Raw genomic sequence first — 13,007 nt, 5'->3', positions numbered from 1 at the left:
ATATGTAAATAAAATCATGCCTTAGGTCTGCAGGGGCACTGAGTGGGAAGTAGAGTACCACGGCCAGTCTGCTTTAAAGCATTCCAGCTCTCAGCAGGATGAACAAGAGTCACTGTGTGAAATTTGGCCCAAGAGGTGACTGTTATGCTCAGGGCAGACACAGATAGCAGTGTAGATGTAAGATAAAGTGCCGCTAGAAAGTCCGAATAACCAAAATATTGTCACATTTGGAGAACTGATCTCTCTTGGCTATTCCATAGACTAAATAATTTGATTAAATGGCAGCACAGATGTAGTCCTACTGGTCTTACTTGTTTTCTCCAAATTGCTAGCAAGTTTCATTTACGATGTTGACATGGAAATAACTATCAAAAACGGTCACTTCATCTCTGAGCCAACAGAGTGCACTCCCATCACCAAGTGATCGTTTTCATTGCATATAATTCCTTTTAAAATTTTAAAATACTCACTAGCTTCAGCGAAGTATAATATTTACTATGAAAATTAACAGAAAAATAATAAAAATATGGAATAAAGTAAAAAAAAAAAGTATTATATTTATTGGGGGGGGCATGGAAGACTTTTAATGCTGATACCTTACTGACAAACAAGAAATATGTTTCTTCTCTTTGATTCCTAAATTGTAATTCTTAGAATAAAGCCAGACGAATACTCGGTATGGCAAGCTGCTAAAAATAAAACTCTCTGAAGGTTTTAGTTCAGTATTAAAAACACTGATTTGATAAAACCAGTGGATTAGATGGGGTCTAATCCTTCACTCCCTCCTTGGGGTCTATTTGGCAAAATTCTTAACTCTGTCAGTTTCTGCAAATCTTTGCAAATTTATTTTTATCCATAATAAATTATTTGCTCTGTTAGTTACCCTAAAAACAGAACAAATTGGGCGATATGGGTGAAAGGATAATAATTTGAGAAATAATGACTGCGGATTTTTAAGAACAAGAAATAAGAGCAACAGCAGCAACAAAACTATGGAAAAATAACAAGAGATTCATTTCCAAATACTGATAAAAAGTATAATGTCCATAAGCAAACATATGTTTCATTACTAAAGTACAAAAGTATTTAGACACCACATATCTTAACCCAGTTTTTATTTTAAAAGTAAGGTTGAAGTTCTTTTTTTTTTTATTTTCGCCTTGGCTGATGCGTATTATTGTAAAGACATTAACTGAAGTGGTGCTAATTGTTTGCAAAATGGCATTTGGTTCTAAAGCTGGCAACCACAGGCCAGAGCTGTTGATAGTAATTGAAGGAAAAAAAATTACCTCAAGAGAAGAATGATAATTTAAAACACCACCATGTTTTCTTAATATGACAGACTGATTTCCTTATTTTGGAATCAAGGATGAATGCTCAAACAGTTGTAATGTTTTCTAAGACAGGAGGTGTGAGTTTAGATGATCCTTCTTTCTAACTTTAAGGACACTCAGAAAATCATCTTCTACACAGTGGGTAATATATTATCTATGTCTGTTAAATTTATGACAGCATAAAATTCCAACTATTAAATAAACAAATGGTTTGGATCCTGTGCATACTCTGCATTTGTAGTGTACTGTGTAGATACAGAGAAATCTTGGTTAAATTCAATACGTTTTTTTTTCCTGAGAGAAAGGTGACAAAAAACTGTGTGATGTTTCATATGACTGATACTATGGAATTAGGTATTTTGAACTTCTAAAATAATCTGGCATTCTGTGTCATGTGGTGAGGGAGATGATAAAGATGGGTAACTCTGCTTAGTCCTAACAATAAAAATTTCTGCTTCAAGTCTGGACTATTTTAGAAAAGCTGAAGATGTTGATATGGTAGAAAAGTAGGTTGACATTTCTGATAATGTGTTATGGGGAGTTAATGTAGCAGCAGGGGTCTAAGAACATTTATATGTCCCATAACCGAGGTTTAAATCCTTAATATTTTAGGGCTGTGTGGATTTTTCAGGACTTAGGTTGCACTTTTGAAAGCAATTTCTTAAAGACAAAGAAAATAGTTCCAAATACAAATTTGGAAATTGTTTGATTAGTTTGATGTGGAAAAATGCTCAGTATAGAAAGAAAAAAAAATTATTTGGACTGATTCTGAGCTCTACACAATTACTATTTTCATTGGTTTAATAAGGGGACTACGGTAGGTCCTAAAAGTCATCTGTGTACCTTTGGCCATAAACGTCAAGGCTCTTTGCCTTGTGTAGACAAGGCATCTCTGAATTTCACGGCAAGTTTTTCACGGTGAATTCGGCTATGTTGCTAGAAAGGCAATCTTCATTTTGCAGGTTTATTCTTTCACTATCAAAGAGATCCCATTTTCTGTTTAATAACAGAGATTAGAGAACCGAATGTAAGCATGCCGGTAGAACTGCAAGCTATTTGAAGCCTTGTTGAGGTGTACTTTGAGAGGTTTGGCTCAATTCAAACATACGAAATACTGAAAGTATACCTAGACATTGAGTTCTATTCAATGTCTTCCCATTATTAGACTTAGTTAAACATAAAGTTTAAACTGTGCAATATAGTTTAGCAACACTTTTTTTCTATCAGCTAGTGTACAGAGGATTCTTTCCTGAATTAACTGCCAGTTCCTGTGCCAGAGACAGAAGGAGCTACACAAAGATACCGAAATGCAAAAGCTGGGAGGACTACTTTTTCAGGAAGACCCATATTATAGTTAAGTAAATGGAAAGAGCAGAAGCTGTCTGGAATTATGTGAAGCATGGGCCAAAGTCTAAATGCTTGAACTTGCCACAGGAGACTTGAATGAAATCCTTTTCTTACACTTAGCTAAGAAACAATTCTCATCTTACCTCAAAATTCCTTTGTATCGCTCTTTATTGAAGTATTTCAGCGCTAACATACGTTTAGATTCAACTAGGATAATAATAATAATATCCATACCCTAGGACATGGCACCATGGTAGCTGATACTGATTCATCCGTCTCTGGGAGCACCAGTTAAAGTAGGGGTCTGTATGGCTATATTTTGTTTTACTGGCATCAACAAGATGAGACTGTTCCCACTTGCCATTAAAGGACACTGCCAGAGCTATATGAACAGTTACCTCGCTTCGTAGTCAACTTAAAGCACATTTTTTCATAGAATATTGCTTTGAAATGAAAGAAAAAGTTTTGATTTCAGAAATGGCAGATGAGAAACGTTTTCTTCCCAGAACTTTTTTCCTGCTGTTACCAAGTCTGACCTCGGCTTGGGAATAGTTGCACAACCCTAAAGCTGAAGCTGCATTTCTATGCAAATAAGCCATGAGAAATGTCACCTGGATCAGATGAAGGAGTTAGCCTGGATGGAATTACTGGTGAGGCGAGTTAGGTATAGCTGCTCCCTCCTCCCATTAACTTCTCCAGGCTGGTTCCTTCCCCAGGTGCAGTGCTGCACTTCCCTCTGATTTCTGGATCCCCACATAAATCATTTAGGAGGAGAGGGCAAAGCAATCATCTATGCAGGAAGACGAAGCTTTGCTTTTGTAACACCAGGGTATTGGGAGAAGCTAAAGACTCTCCAGTTTTGAAGCTAAATCAGCACAAGTTTGATTTACCAGGGAAGGAGAACCATCCCTTTCTTGCATCAGGGCTCTGTGTGGCCCAATCTAGGGGAAAGGTTAGGAGTAGACCTCAAACTTATCATATTTGCTAAGGTAAACAACCTCGACGTATTTGGGAAGATGATGGAAAAAACCTAGTGTGTACATAAAAATAGGCAGGGCCTCTTGTTGTTATAATTATATATTATGTTATGGATAGTATATTATAATCGTTGAGGAAACAATATGGTAGTTACGACAGGTTCGAAGTGTATTTTAAACAACAAAAACTACAAGCCCTGTGAGAACACAGCAAAGCATCCATTGCTAAAATATAGACACCGAAAAATGAGTATGTTAATTCAAAGGTGAAAAGTTTGCCTACCTAGTGGTCTGATTGGGAACTTGCCTGTGTATAGCTGTCATGAAATACAATAGATTTCATTGTCCCCTTCTTCTGCTAACTATGTGCATCCTTAGCATTGCAACATCCCAGTATGTAATCTCCTAGCATGATCTAAGTGGCTTTTTTTCCCAAATGAATATTTTCTCTTCTAGATAATATTTGCGTAGGGACATTTGGAAAAAAAGTCCTCAACGAAAGAAAAAAAAAATTTTGGTTTGTATGATATTAGTCATAAAAAAAGATTTGATAGTGTCAAAGATACATATTTTATGGAATGCAACCAAAAAGTAAATTATTAAAAAAGGGAGGCATGCTTCTCCTTTAATGTCTGTGGAAGACTTTGGAAGAGAGCGCTGTTTGTCAGGGACCGGGAATACATGGTGACCAGTAGCTATCATCAGACTTTCTGAGCCCTGAGTAGGACTGCAAGATGCAGGGTTTCTTGCTATTGAGATCTATACATTGATAGGAAACAGTAGAGAAGTTAATGACTTGGGAAGCCCACTTTTGTGTTTGCAACACGTAATGTTATGCATGGAAAGAAATATTGGTGAAAAGACAGTCAGCGAGCAAGAGAGTTATCATAGGATCATAGAATGGTTTGGGTTGGAAGGGACCTTAGAGACCATCTCCTTAGAGACCACCTACTTCCAACCTCCTGCCATGGGCAGGGACACCTCCCACTAGACCAGGATGCTCAAAGCCCCATCCAACCTGGCCTCGACCGCTTCCAGGGTTTATGAATTCCTGCTTATTTTAATCCCCCGGGATGCAAAACAGTAATTTATTTCTAACTGGGCTCATAAAGAAAAGAAATGGAGTCAGCCTTCATTGTTTTGTTTAATTTATCCTTATTAAACTGTATTTTTTCGCAACCTTACTCCCTGAAATGATAACCATTCATTTTGCCAATACAGATTCCTCAAACCAAGAATTTACTATGGTATAATTATTATTTTTCAAGTTTTATTTGTATATTGTAAAGATCAGCAAGCAGTTTTGCTTCGCATAAGTTTTCTGCTGGAAGATCTTAAGTCTTTTTTTATAGGTTTGTTGGGGTTTTTTGTTAGCTTTCCGAAAGTCTTACCTCTGAGCATTTTTTAAATACTTTTAGCTATCTAGCGTTTTGCCAGCATTTTGCTTTTTTATCTTCCCATTCTAAGGACTATTCACACTCCAATTAGTCTCCATCCTGGAAGAGTAGGGGTTGTTCCTTTCTTAAATTTCTTTATTTCTTGTGGTTTGGTATGGAAGGGAGAAAAGAGCTTTTGGTATTTCCAGGTGCATACTGTAAGATCTTGTAACCCTGGTGGAACCTGGATGTGCCATCCACCGCATCCAGCGATGCACGTAATCATACTTGATCTCTGTCTTGCTCTGGTCCTCTTTGCAGGGTCGTACACCTGGCAGTCTGACTGAACACACACTCTGCTATCGCTGGGCGTCTAAATTGTCACTGCCAGCTTAAAAAATAAACATAGCCTCTCCAAATTAGCCTTTCCAAGATTTCAACAGGGTGAAATTCATATGTATATCTAATATATCCAAAATGACAGGCACCCTCTCATTCATCTTTTATCAACAGCACACAATGCAGCGCGACACGAGGCACACACAGACTGCTCCCGAGGCTCCGTGATACTCATCGTGTAGGGTGACTAAGATTTCAGTTTTAATCAGGTGACTTTACAATAGTAAAAGCACGTACAGCCCGAAGGAACGTGGAGGTTGTGCTTTTATGCATTCGCCAGGGACAGACATACTCATGTCACACGTGCTGCGTACCAATACTTCCCATGCTGCGCATTAAATTGCTGCAAGCTCTGTAGTATTTACTGCAGAATTAGTTTTATTAAAAAAAAAAAAAAAAAGAATAAGGATTCCTTTTCCTACTCTGACTATTCCAAGAGCATCTCAGTGAAACACGTCAGGTAAATTCTTGTGAGCTCCGCTTGCCGGTTTCGCGGCGGCCTTACAGTGTGGAGAACGAGCCCTGTGTGAGAAGCAGCACCTGCTGATCTCCCTTCATGCAGGACACAGATTGGGTTCGCCTCTGGACGGGCAGGGGTGCGCTCCTTCTCCGACTCAACCATGGTGCAAGTAACTGATTGTAAGTGCACAGAGCTATGAATGTTTTAGTAGGTCTTTAACTTACAGTGCAATGTTGGGGGAAATGTATGCAGAATTTTGAAACTATTCTCTTCATTGCATTTACAGTATTTTAATGTGCTTCTGGTGGTAATGTGCAAACAGCCCAAAAAAAAGCCCAAACCAGCAGCATCCAAACTACTATTCTCTTCTTGGCTCTTCTGAGAGAGCTATCAACAAATACTGAAAAAATCCTGGAGGTGTCAGCCCTTGAAGCATATTTAAGACAGTTGATCCAGGAAAGTGTCACCGTGCCATCCCAAGTGATTCTTAGTATTTATTTATACCAAGAAAAAGAAAATAGACTCAAACAGCATAACGGATTAGCCAGCCCGACACAGGGCTCCGCAGCATCTTCTTATATGCGAGGCAAGCGTTGCTAATCCACTACCCAGATAACGGAGAAGTAGTAAAGCCACGCTTACGAGGAGGACCACACGCTTCACACAACTATGGAAGCAGGACTGAGTTAGTAGGGAAATGTTGTATCTTCACTTCCAATGACAGTAAAATTACAGAAGTGTCTCTTTAGTTTTCTAACTCATAAAGTGCTAAACTTACAAGCAAAAATACTTGTGCGCTTAATGTCTGCCCCACGAAGCGGTTTTAGAAAAGGCCCTACCCATTTCTGCGTTCAGGTTTCCTGTCTGTCTGTAACATGGAGTAGTGATGCTGATCTCCTTCATGGAACCTATGAAGATTTATACTCAAACAATATTACTAAAAAGTCAGTTATTTTATCTTCATATTATTATTTTTAATGTGTGTATGTCTGTGGCTCTTTCCCCACAGTAAAGGGACAACATTCTGAGAATCATAGAATCATAGAAGTACATCTTAAAATTGAAAAATGAGGTTTCTCAAATGCACAGCTACCAGTAACCACTTGGGCAGCAAACAGTGCAGTCAGACTACCTGAAAATCCACTTCATCTTTTTATTTTTTCTCTTAGAAAAGTTTTTGAGGTAATAAGCCAGCCTGTAATTAGTATCTCTCATTTATTAGGGGGCTGTGATTTCCCCTTAAGCACCTGGTGTTGTTAAATGTTGAAGAGACAGATAACTTGATTAGATATAGTCCAGGACAAAACTTATAGTATAAAAGAAATAAACACCGTTCTCCTTCTGATTAAGGTCTCTGTGTAGGTGCACAAATTGCCTGAATATCCCTTGGATAAGAAAAACACCACAGGGAATTAAAATTCTGCTTACTCTGTAAAGCTGTTTTATTTTCTACAGGAAGAAGACTGTCTTTTATCAAATAAGTGGCTTAAAATTAAGTATGGCATAAAGATTGGCTTCAGTTACAAGTGCCAAAGGCAGTAACCATTTACACTGCAAACAAAATATATTTTTGTAATAAATTATAGGTTGTTTAAAAATAATTTTGAATAAGAGTGGTATTACTTGCGTACATTATACAGCAAAAGTATAATTTTGAGGTCAGTCAAAACAGCTAAAAGCTTTTGTGAATTTGGAGACAACAATCAGAACTACATTAAATAGATTTTTTTATATAAAATCAAATTATAAAGTCAATAGGCCTTAATCCTTTAATCCTTCAACATTCTTGTTTTCCCTTGGACGTTCTTGAGTGGGTAATAGTTTGATTTTGGAGATCAAAGGGTTAATTTGCTTTTCAATTGCGGAATGACTCAGAGTTCCCCTTCATTGTTTAAAAAAAAAAAATGGTGTGTGGGTGTAAGGTAAGGAAAAAAAGCCAAGAAAATGGATTCACTAATTGGGGTTTTCACCTGCTGTGAGTCTAATTGAATACAGTGCTTTATTTGTAACTCATGGAGAAAGAAGATTATGCAAAGTATGAGAAATTCAGACTGGTTTTAAAATTCTTATTACTTGGCACTATTGTATGGGAAAGAAGACCAACGTGATAATAGCAGCATCAAGCTTCTGTTAAGGCAGACCAGGAAGCTCCAGCAACAGTAAAAATTGAAGGAATGTGTATCGGGGGTGTCAGTACTAGATACTTCTTGAAGGAAAACAAACCATTTTTGGTGCGAAACGGCAGGCTTCTGGCTATGCCGAGTCCCTTTGTATGACACGGGCAGCTGCTCTCTCTTTGTAATAGACCGTGAGGTTCCTCCCAAGCAATATGCTAAACATCCTATTTTAAAGACTTCAAGAGAGCTGTCTCACTTCTTAAAACTTAGCTAAAGATGTGAAAAGATGAGGTTGTTGATGTAACACAATTGGCAGCCTTCGGCCAGTTCGTTTGCCTCAACACTAAGCTATCTGGAACACCAGTTGATCTAATACCAGGTCCACTGAAGTAAATGGAAGATTCTCACAGGGTCTATCTAATAAGCCTTAACATAGTGATTTATGTTTCCACAAAAATGAATCCTCTTTTCTTTGCGTGTTGGGGTACTGTTGTAAATCACAGGTAACTGAAAACTGTGAATTAGACCTTTTAAAACAAATTGAATTGTCTAGAAACTGTGAGAATTTAACATTGAATTCCACTAGGTTTTATGTTTGGGGGGCTGAGGGCTTGAAACTTGAGCATCTTACGCTTTTAGTGGTTCTAGAAAAAAACATGAGGGCTTTCCTTGAACTGCTTGTTGAGCTTTTCATAAAGTCAGCTAACCCAGCTACCTGGAGCCTTAAGGGATCCTAGCGCTTAGGATAAAAACTACCAAGTTCAGGGCTTACCAGCATCGTGTGGAACAGGAGAGCGGTCTATGGGATATACCTGTGGTATGGGAACTATGGCTGAGGTGAATTTTCCATGCTTCTAGCCCTGCATCTTCCCAGTGTAAAAACAGGGATGACTTTTGTACATTTGAAAGGCACCCTTTTGTGTGGCTTCTCCAAGAAAGCACAGTCTTGAGGCTTGAAAAACTACTGAGTTGTGTGAAGGACTGGGCTCTGTACGCAGCACTATTTTAATGAATAAAGGATGTAGATGGAAAACTTGCCCGAGAGCAGACTGGCTGCACTGATTTGAAACGCTTGTGACACTAAAAGGAGATTGTTAGCTTTTATTTGTGTACTGAATATTAAGTAGGAATTGATACAAAGAAACGTTGCGACAGTTACTCAGCATGAGCAGAACTATTTCTTCTGCTCTGAAAATTCCGAGGGAGAATCTCGTCCTTCCCAGCGAGGCCAAGGCAAGTCCTTAGAAATGAAATTACCCGATTTCACTCACAGATAAACCACTCAGCATTTTAAGGGCTGAAATTAACAGCTGCCAAGCGAAACCCCACGTTCAGGCCTATTTCAAATCCACCCCAGCTTCGGTGCGTATTTTAATTAAATTTTCTTCCCCCGAGCCTGCTGAAGGCGAACTGCTTCGCCAGCCCTCCGAGTGTACCCGTCTGCCCAGGGGAGCGCAAAGAACCCAAACCCCCCGCCAAAAAAAACCCAAAACCAAACAAAAAAAAAAACCCCAACCCCCCACCCCAAACCATAAACAAACAAAAAAAACGCCAAAAAAAGTCGAGGGAAGGCCCGAGGGCTTCCTCAAACCACCGCCCAAAGAGATGCGACGGGCCCAGGTGAGGGCAGGGGAGGGGGCGAGGTGCCCTCTCACGCCCCGGGCCGAGGTGATGGAGGGGGGTAAGGGATGCTCGGGGGAGGGAATGGAGGGGGTTCGGGGGGGATGCAGGGGGTTCGGGGGAGGGAATAGGGGGGTCTTCTGTGCGCTCCCCGCCGAGCCGGCTCCGCCGCCGGGCGGGGGCGGGGCGGGGCGGGGGAGCACCGCCCCCTCCCTCCCTCCCTCCCTCCCCGCCGTCGGGGCGGCCGCAGCGGCGCTGGGCGGCCGCGCTGATTCTGCCTCCGCCGAGCAGCAGCACCAGCACTAGCACTAGCAGCCGCCGCCATGAGGGAGCAGCTCAAGGGGTGAGGGGGCCGCGGGGAGCGGCAGGTGTCGGCGGGACGGGAACGGGGTCGGGACGGGTCGGGGATGGGGGCGCGGGGGCTCCCCGTAGCGGCCGCGGTCATTCTCCCGCCCGGGGAAGGTGGGGAGCAGCGTGGCTGAGCCCCGGCTGATGGACCGGGGTGGGGTGGGGGGGAGCGGCCGTAGCTTTCATTTATTGCGGCGAAAAGGTGATCTCGCTGCCCGATTTCCTCTGGGAACTCGGAACGGCGCCTAACCCCGCGCCTTTCCCCTCCCGGGCTGGCCGTGTCTGGTTGGAACACGTAGGAGATGGCGGTGGGAGGTGGCGGACACGCGTGGGGCTGACCCGGGCGGGCGCGGGCTGGCAGGGCGAGACCCCGGCGTCGGGACGGGGAATCTGTGGCCGCGCCGGCGGTGCGGGGTGCGCCCGGGAGGCGCCGCAAAGGATGGGAATTGGCTCTTTGGCGTTTGTTCCTCGGGTTTTAAGGGAGAGCGCGGTGCGGTAAGACGTTACCTGTATAGCGCGGAGCCTGTCTCAGAACTTGGTTCAGGCGTGAACTTTAATAGAATTCCTCAAAACAAACGTGCTTAGAGATGTATTACTTTTCCCGGTGATTTCATGCTTAGAAATAATCTTTCAAGTGAACAGGCAGAAGAAGCCGGGAGGGGATTCCCTCTGGGCTACCGCACTGTGAGCGCTATATTTCTTGCTGGTACGTTATATTGTCTTTTAATAGCTATTGTAAAACACCTTGCAGGCTGGGACGCCAGCAGCGTCCCCAGTCCTCACCTTAAGCTGAAGTTGGGCTGAGAAGGGTTTTTTGCAGGCGTTATGCCTACAGAGCCGAGGAAACGAGAAACATGGTTCTGTGTGGGATCTTTGACCTTTTAGCACTAAGGAATTGTTTGAGGCCATGGCTGTTTGAGGCTGGATTTGACAAGAGCCTGCAGTGAAATTGCTTTGGCAGAAGTGGAGAGGGTAGGCTTTGAAAAGCAAATAGAGGAGGGGAGGGTAACAGCTGGGGGGGGGTGGCTCACCAAGCCCTCGCTGCTGAGCAGGAATCTTTGCCCGTGACAGAGCGTACAAAATAAATGTTTAACAGCGAGGGGAGGAAAAAAAGAGTTACTATTCAGTGCTTGGCGGTTGATATTTGCCCTTCTTCTACTATTCATTTCCAGTATCGGCAAGAAACTCTAATATGTATTGGTGCCTGCCGTCAGCAGTCTTGATAAATCTCGCAAAAGCCAATAAAACATGCTAAAGTCAAATTCCCGCTGAAAAGACACTGATCCTTGGCTTAAACAGAAATAATCTCTGCACAGATCAGTAGTCTCTAGATTTACAGATGAAAACACTGGTCCTTTGTAAAGCACAAAGGAGTGCCACCTTTTAACATCACTAATACTTTCCATAGCGGTAACTTGTTTTATCAAAGGAATTAATGAAACACTGTAAAAAGACAACTATTAAGTCATCCTTGCAATCGCTGTCATCTACTGCTGAAAACATTTTTCTTTTAAATGAGCAGTAGTGTCTATTCATACAAACAATTTCGATTGCATTTAGGTTAGTTTAGTACAATCCAAACAACTCCATCATGTTTATTTTGGCTTTTTGACAACAGTCATAAGGTGATGGGAATAACCTTTTATTAATCTTGAAACCAAAAGGTGAGAGGTATTGTAAATTGTGTTGTTTGAAAATGGATCAGTCCAGTGCTTTGTAAAATACTACTTCAATTTTGGCTCTTTCGTAAGTGTATGTAATTATTTATTTATTGCTATCTGATAGAATTTCTTATTCCATGCACGTTCAGTTTGTGTCGCATTTTCTAGCGAAGGGTGAGGGGAGAGGGGCAGCAGAACTGGCCCTGGTATCACCAATGAAGAGGGATCTAAGAGTTTAAAAAGGACTCTGCAGTTGCGACTTAAAAGTCTAGACTGTGGAGCCGAGCAGTGAAAACACGAGACTGAATCCTAGATATACGTTTGGGCGGAAAAAAAAAAAGGGGGGGGGAGAAGAAGTGCAATCAAAAACAGTTAAAAGGTTTGTGAATGTTTCAGTGTGGTACATGCAGGAATGTTGGGGGGGGAGGAATTTACAGGAATTTGGGTGAGGGGGAGCATTGCTCTCCATTCCTCCTGCTGCTGGTGTTGCTCGTAAGTAATGTGAAAGGCAGGAAGATAAAATAACACTATTTTGTCCAAACTGGTCAAGTTATAACAAGGGAACTGTAATTCAGCTAGTGTGTCAGTTGGGATATCATCTCTCGACTTCAGGTTTTCAATCCTGTGTGTTATTGGCTCTGCTGACAGCGATGAGAGACAAATCTCTGCTGTTGGCAGGAACAGAGGAATTCACACAGGCATAGTGTGACAGAATTCCCCACATAAAAATTATCCTTGATAATATAATATAATCATCCCTTAATGAAGTGGTCCTGTGGTTCCCAAAGGATGTATTAAATGAAGACTATGCTTTCATCCCACTGAATTATCAGTGTATTTAGCGTGCCAGTCACACCAGTGCCTAGGTGTCACCATTATCCATTGCTGCTCTTCTCCTTTTCAGGCCTGGTTTTAATTTCCTTTCCACCTTTGCAGCTTAAGTCAGGTGAGAAAGAGAAAAATACACCACGTGAGCCCACTTATATTTTTCTTTGTTGCAAACTGTTCACGATGTAAAAGCTAGTGATCAATTTAGTTGACCTAAATGTAGAGACAAATTGAGAAATGTATCCTCTGAGCGTGTGCAATATTGCAAAACCACTGGCCGTGTGCATTGATGCCTTTTTGTATTGGTGGTTTGTTGGAAAAGCATCCTGAGTACTTATTTCTGCACAGATTCTTGCCCTGCTTTAGCTGCTGCCAGTCAAGAGGACTTGCGCTACACTTCTCGTGTCCTCCTGACTTGCACAGGCTGTAAAGGGTCTTGTTCACTGGAGTTTGAAACTCTCTGGCGAAGGCTTTGCTGCAGATCTATTAAGGATGCTACAGCATTCCCAAGTGTGGCTGAGGCTGCCTGAAACTGCTGAG

General features: G+C 41.7%; 1 protein-coding gene across 8 annotated transcripts in view; it reads left to right on the top strand.

Annotated features, from left to right (window-relative positions):
* Positions 1-13,007, top strand: part of DMD (dystrophin) — a 1,176,878-nt gene that overhangs the window by 1,078,713 nt on the left and 85,158 nt on the right. For 4 of the 8 annotated variants that reach the window (XM_063343637.1, XM_063343650.1, XM_063343627.1 and 1 more), the window contains exon 1: positions 9,859-9,973. The exons of the other annotated variants lie outside the window; for them this stretch is intronic. In XM_063343637.1, coding sequence (XP_063199707.1) covers positions 9,954-9,973 — 20 coding nt within the window. In that variant the 5' untranslated portion in view covers positions 9,859-9,953. Of the gene's footprint in view, positions 1-9,858; positions 9,974-13,007 lie in introns of those variants that run through there. 8 annotated transcript variants of the gene reach the window in all.

The sequence above is a fragment of the Chroicocephalus ridibundus genome, chromosome 1 (assembly GCF_963924245.1).
Source record: "Chroicocephalus ridibundus chromosome 1, bChrRid1.1, whole genome shotgun sequence".
Taxonomy (NCBI): Eukaryota; Metazoa; Chordata; class Aves; order Charadriiformes; family Laridae; genus Chroicocephalus; species Chroicocephalus ridibundus.
This window is presented reverse-complemented; position numbering and strand designations above follow the sequence as displayed.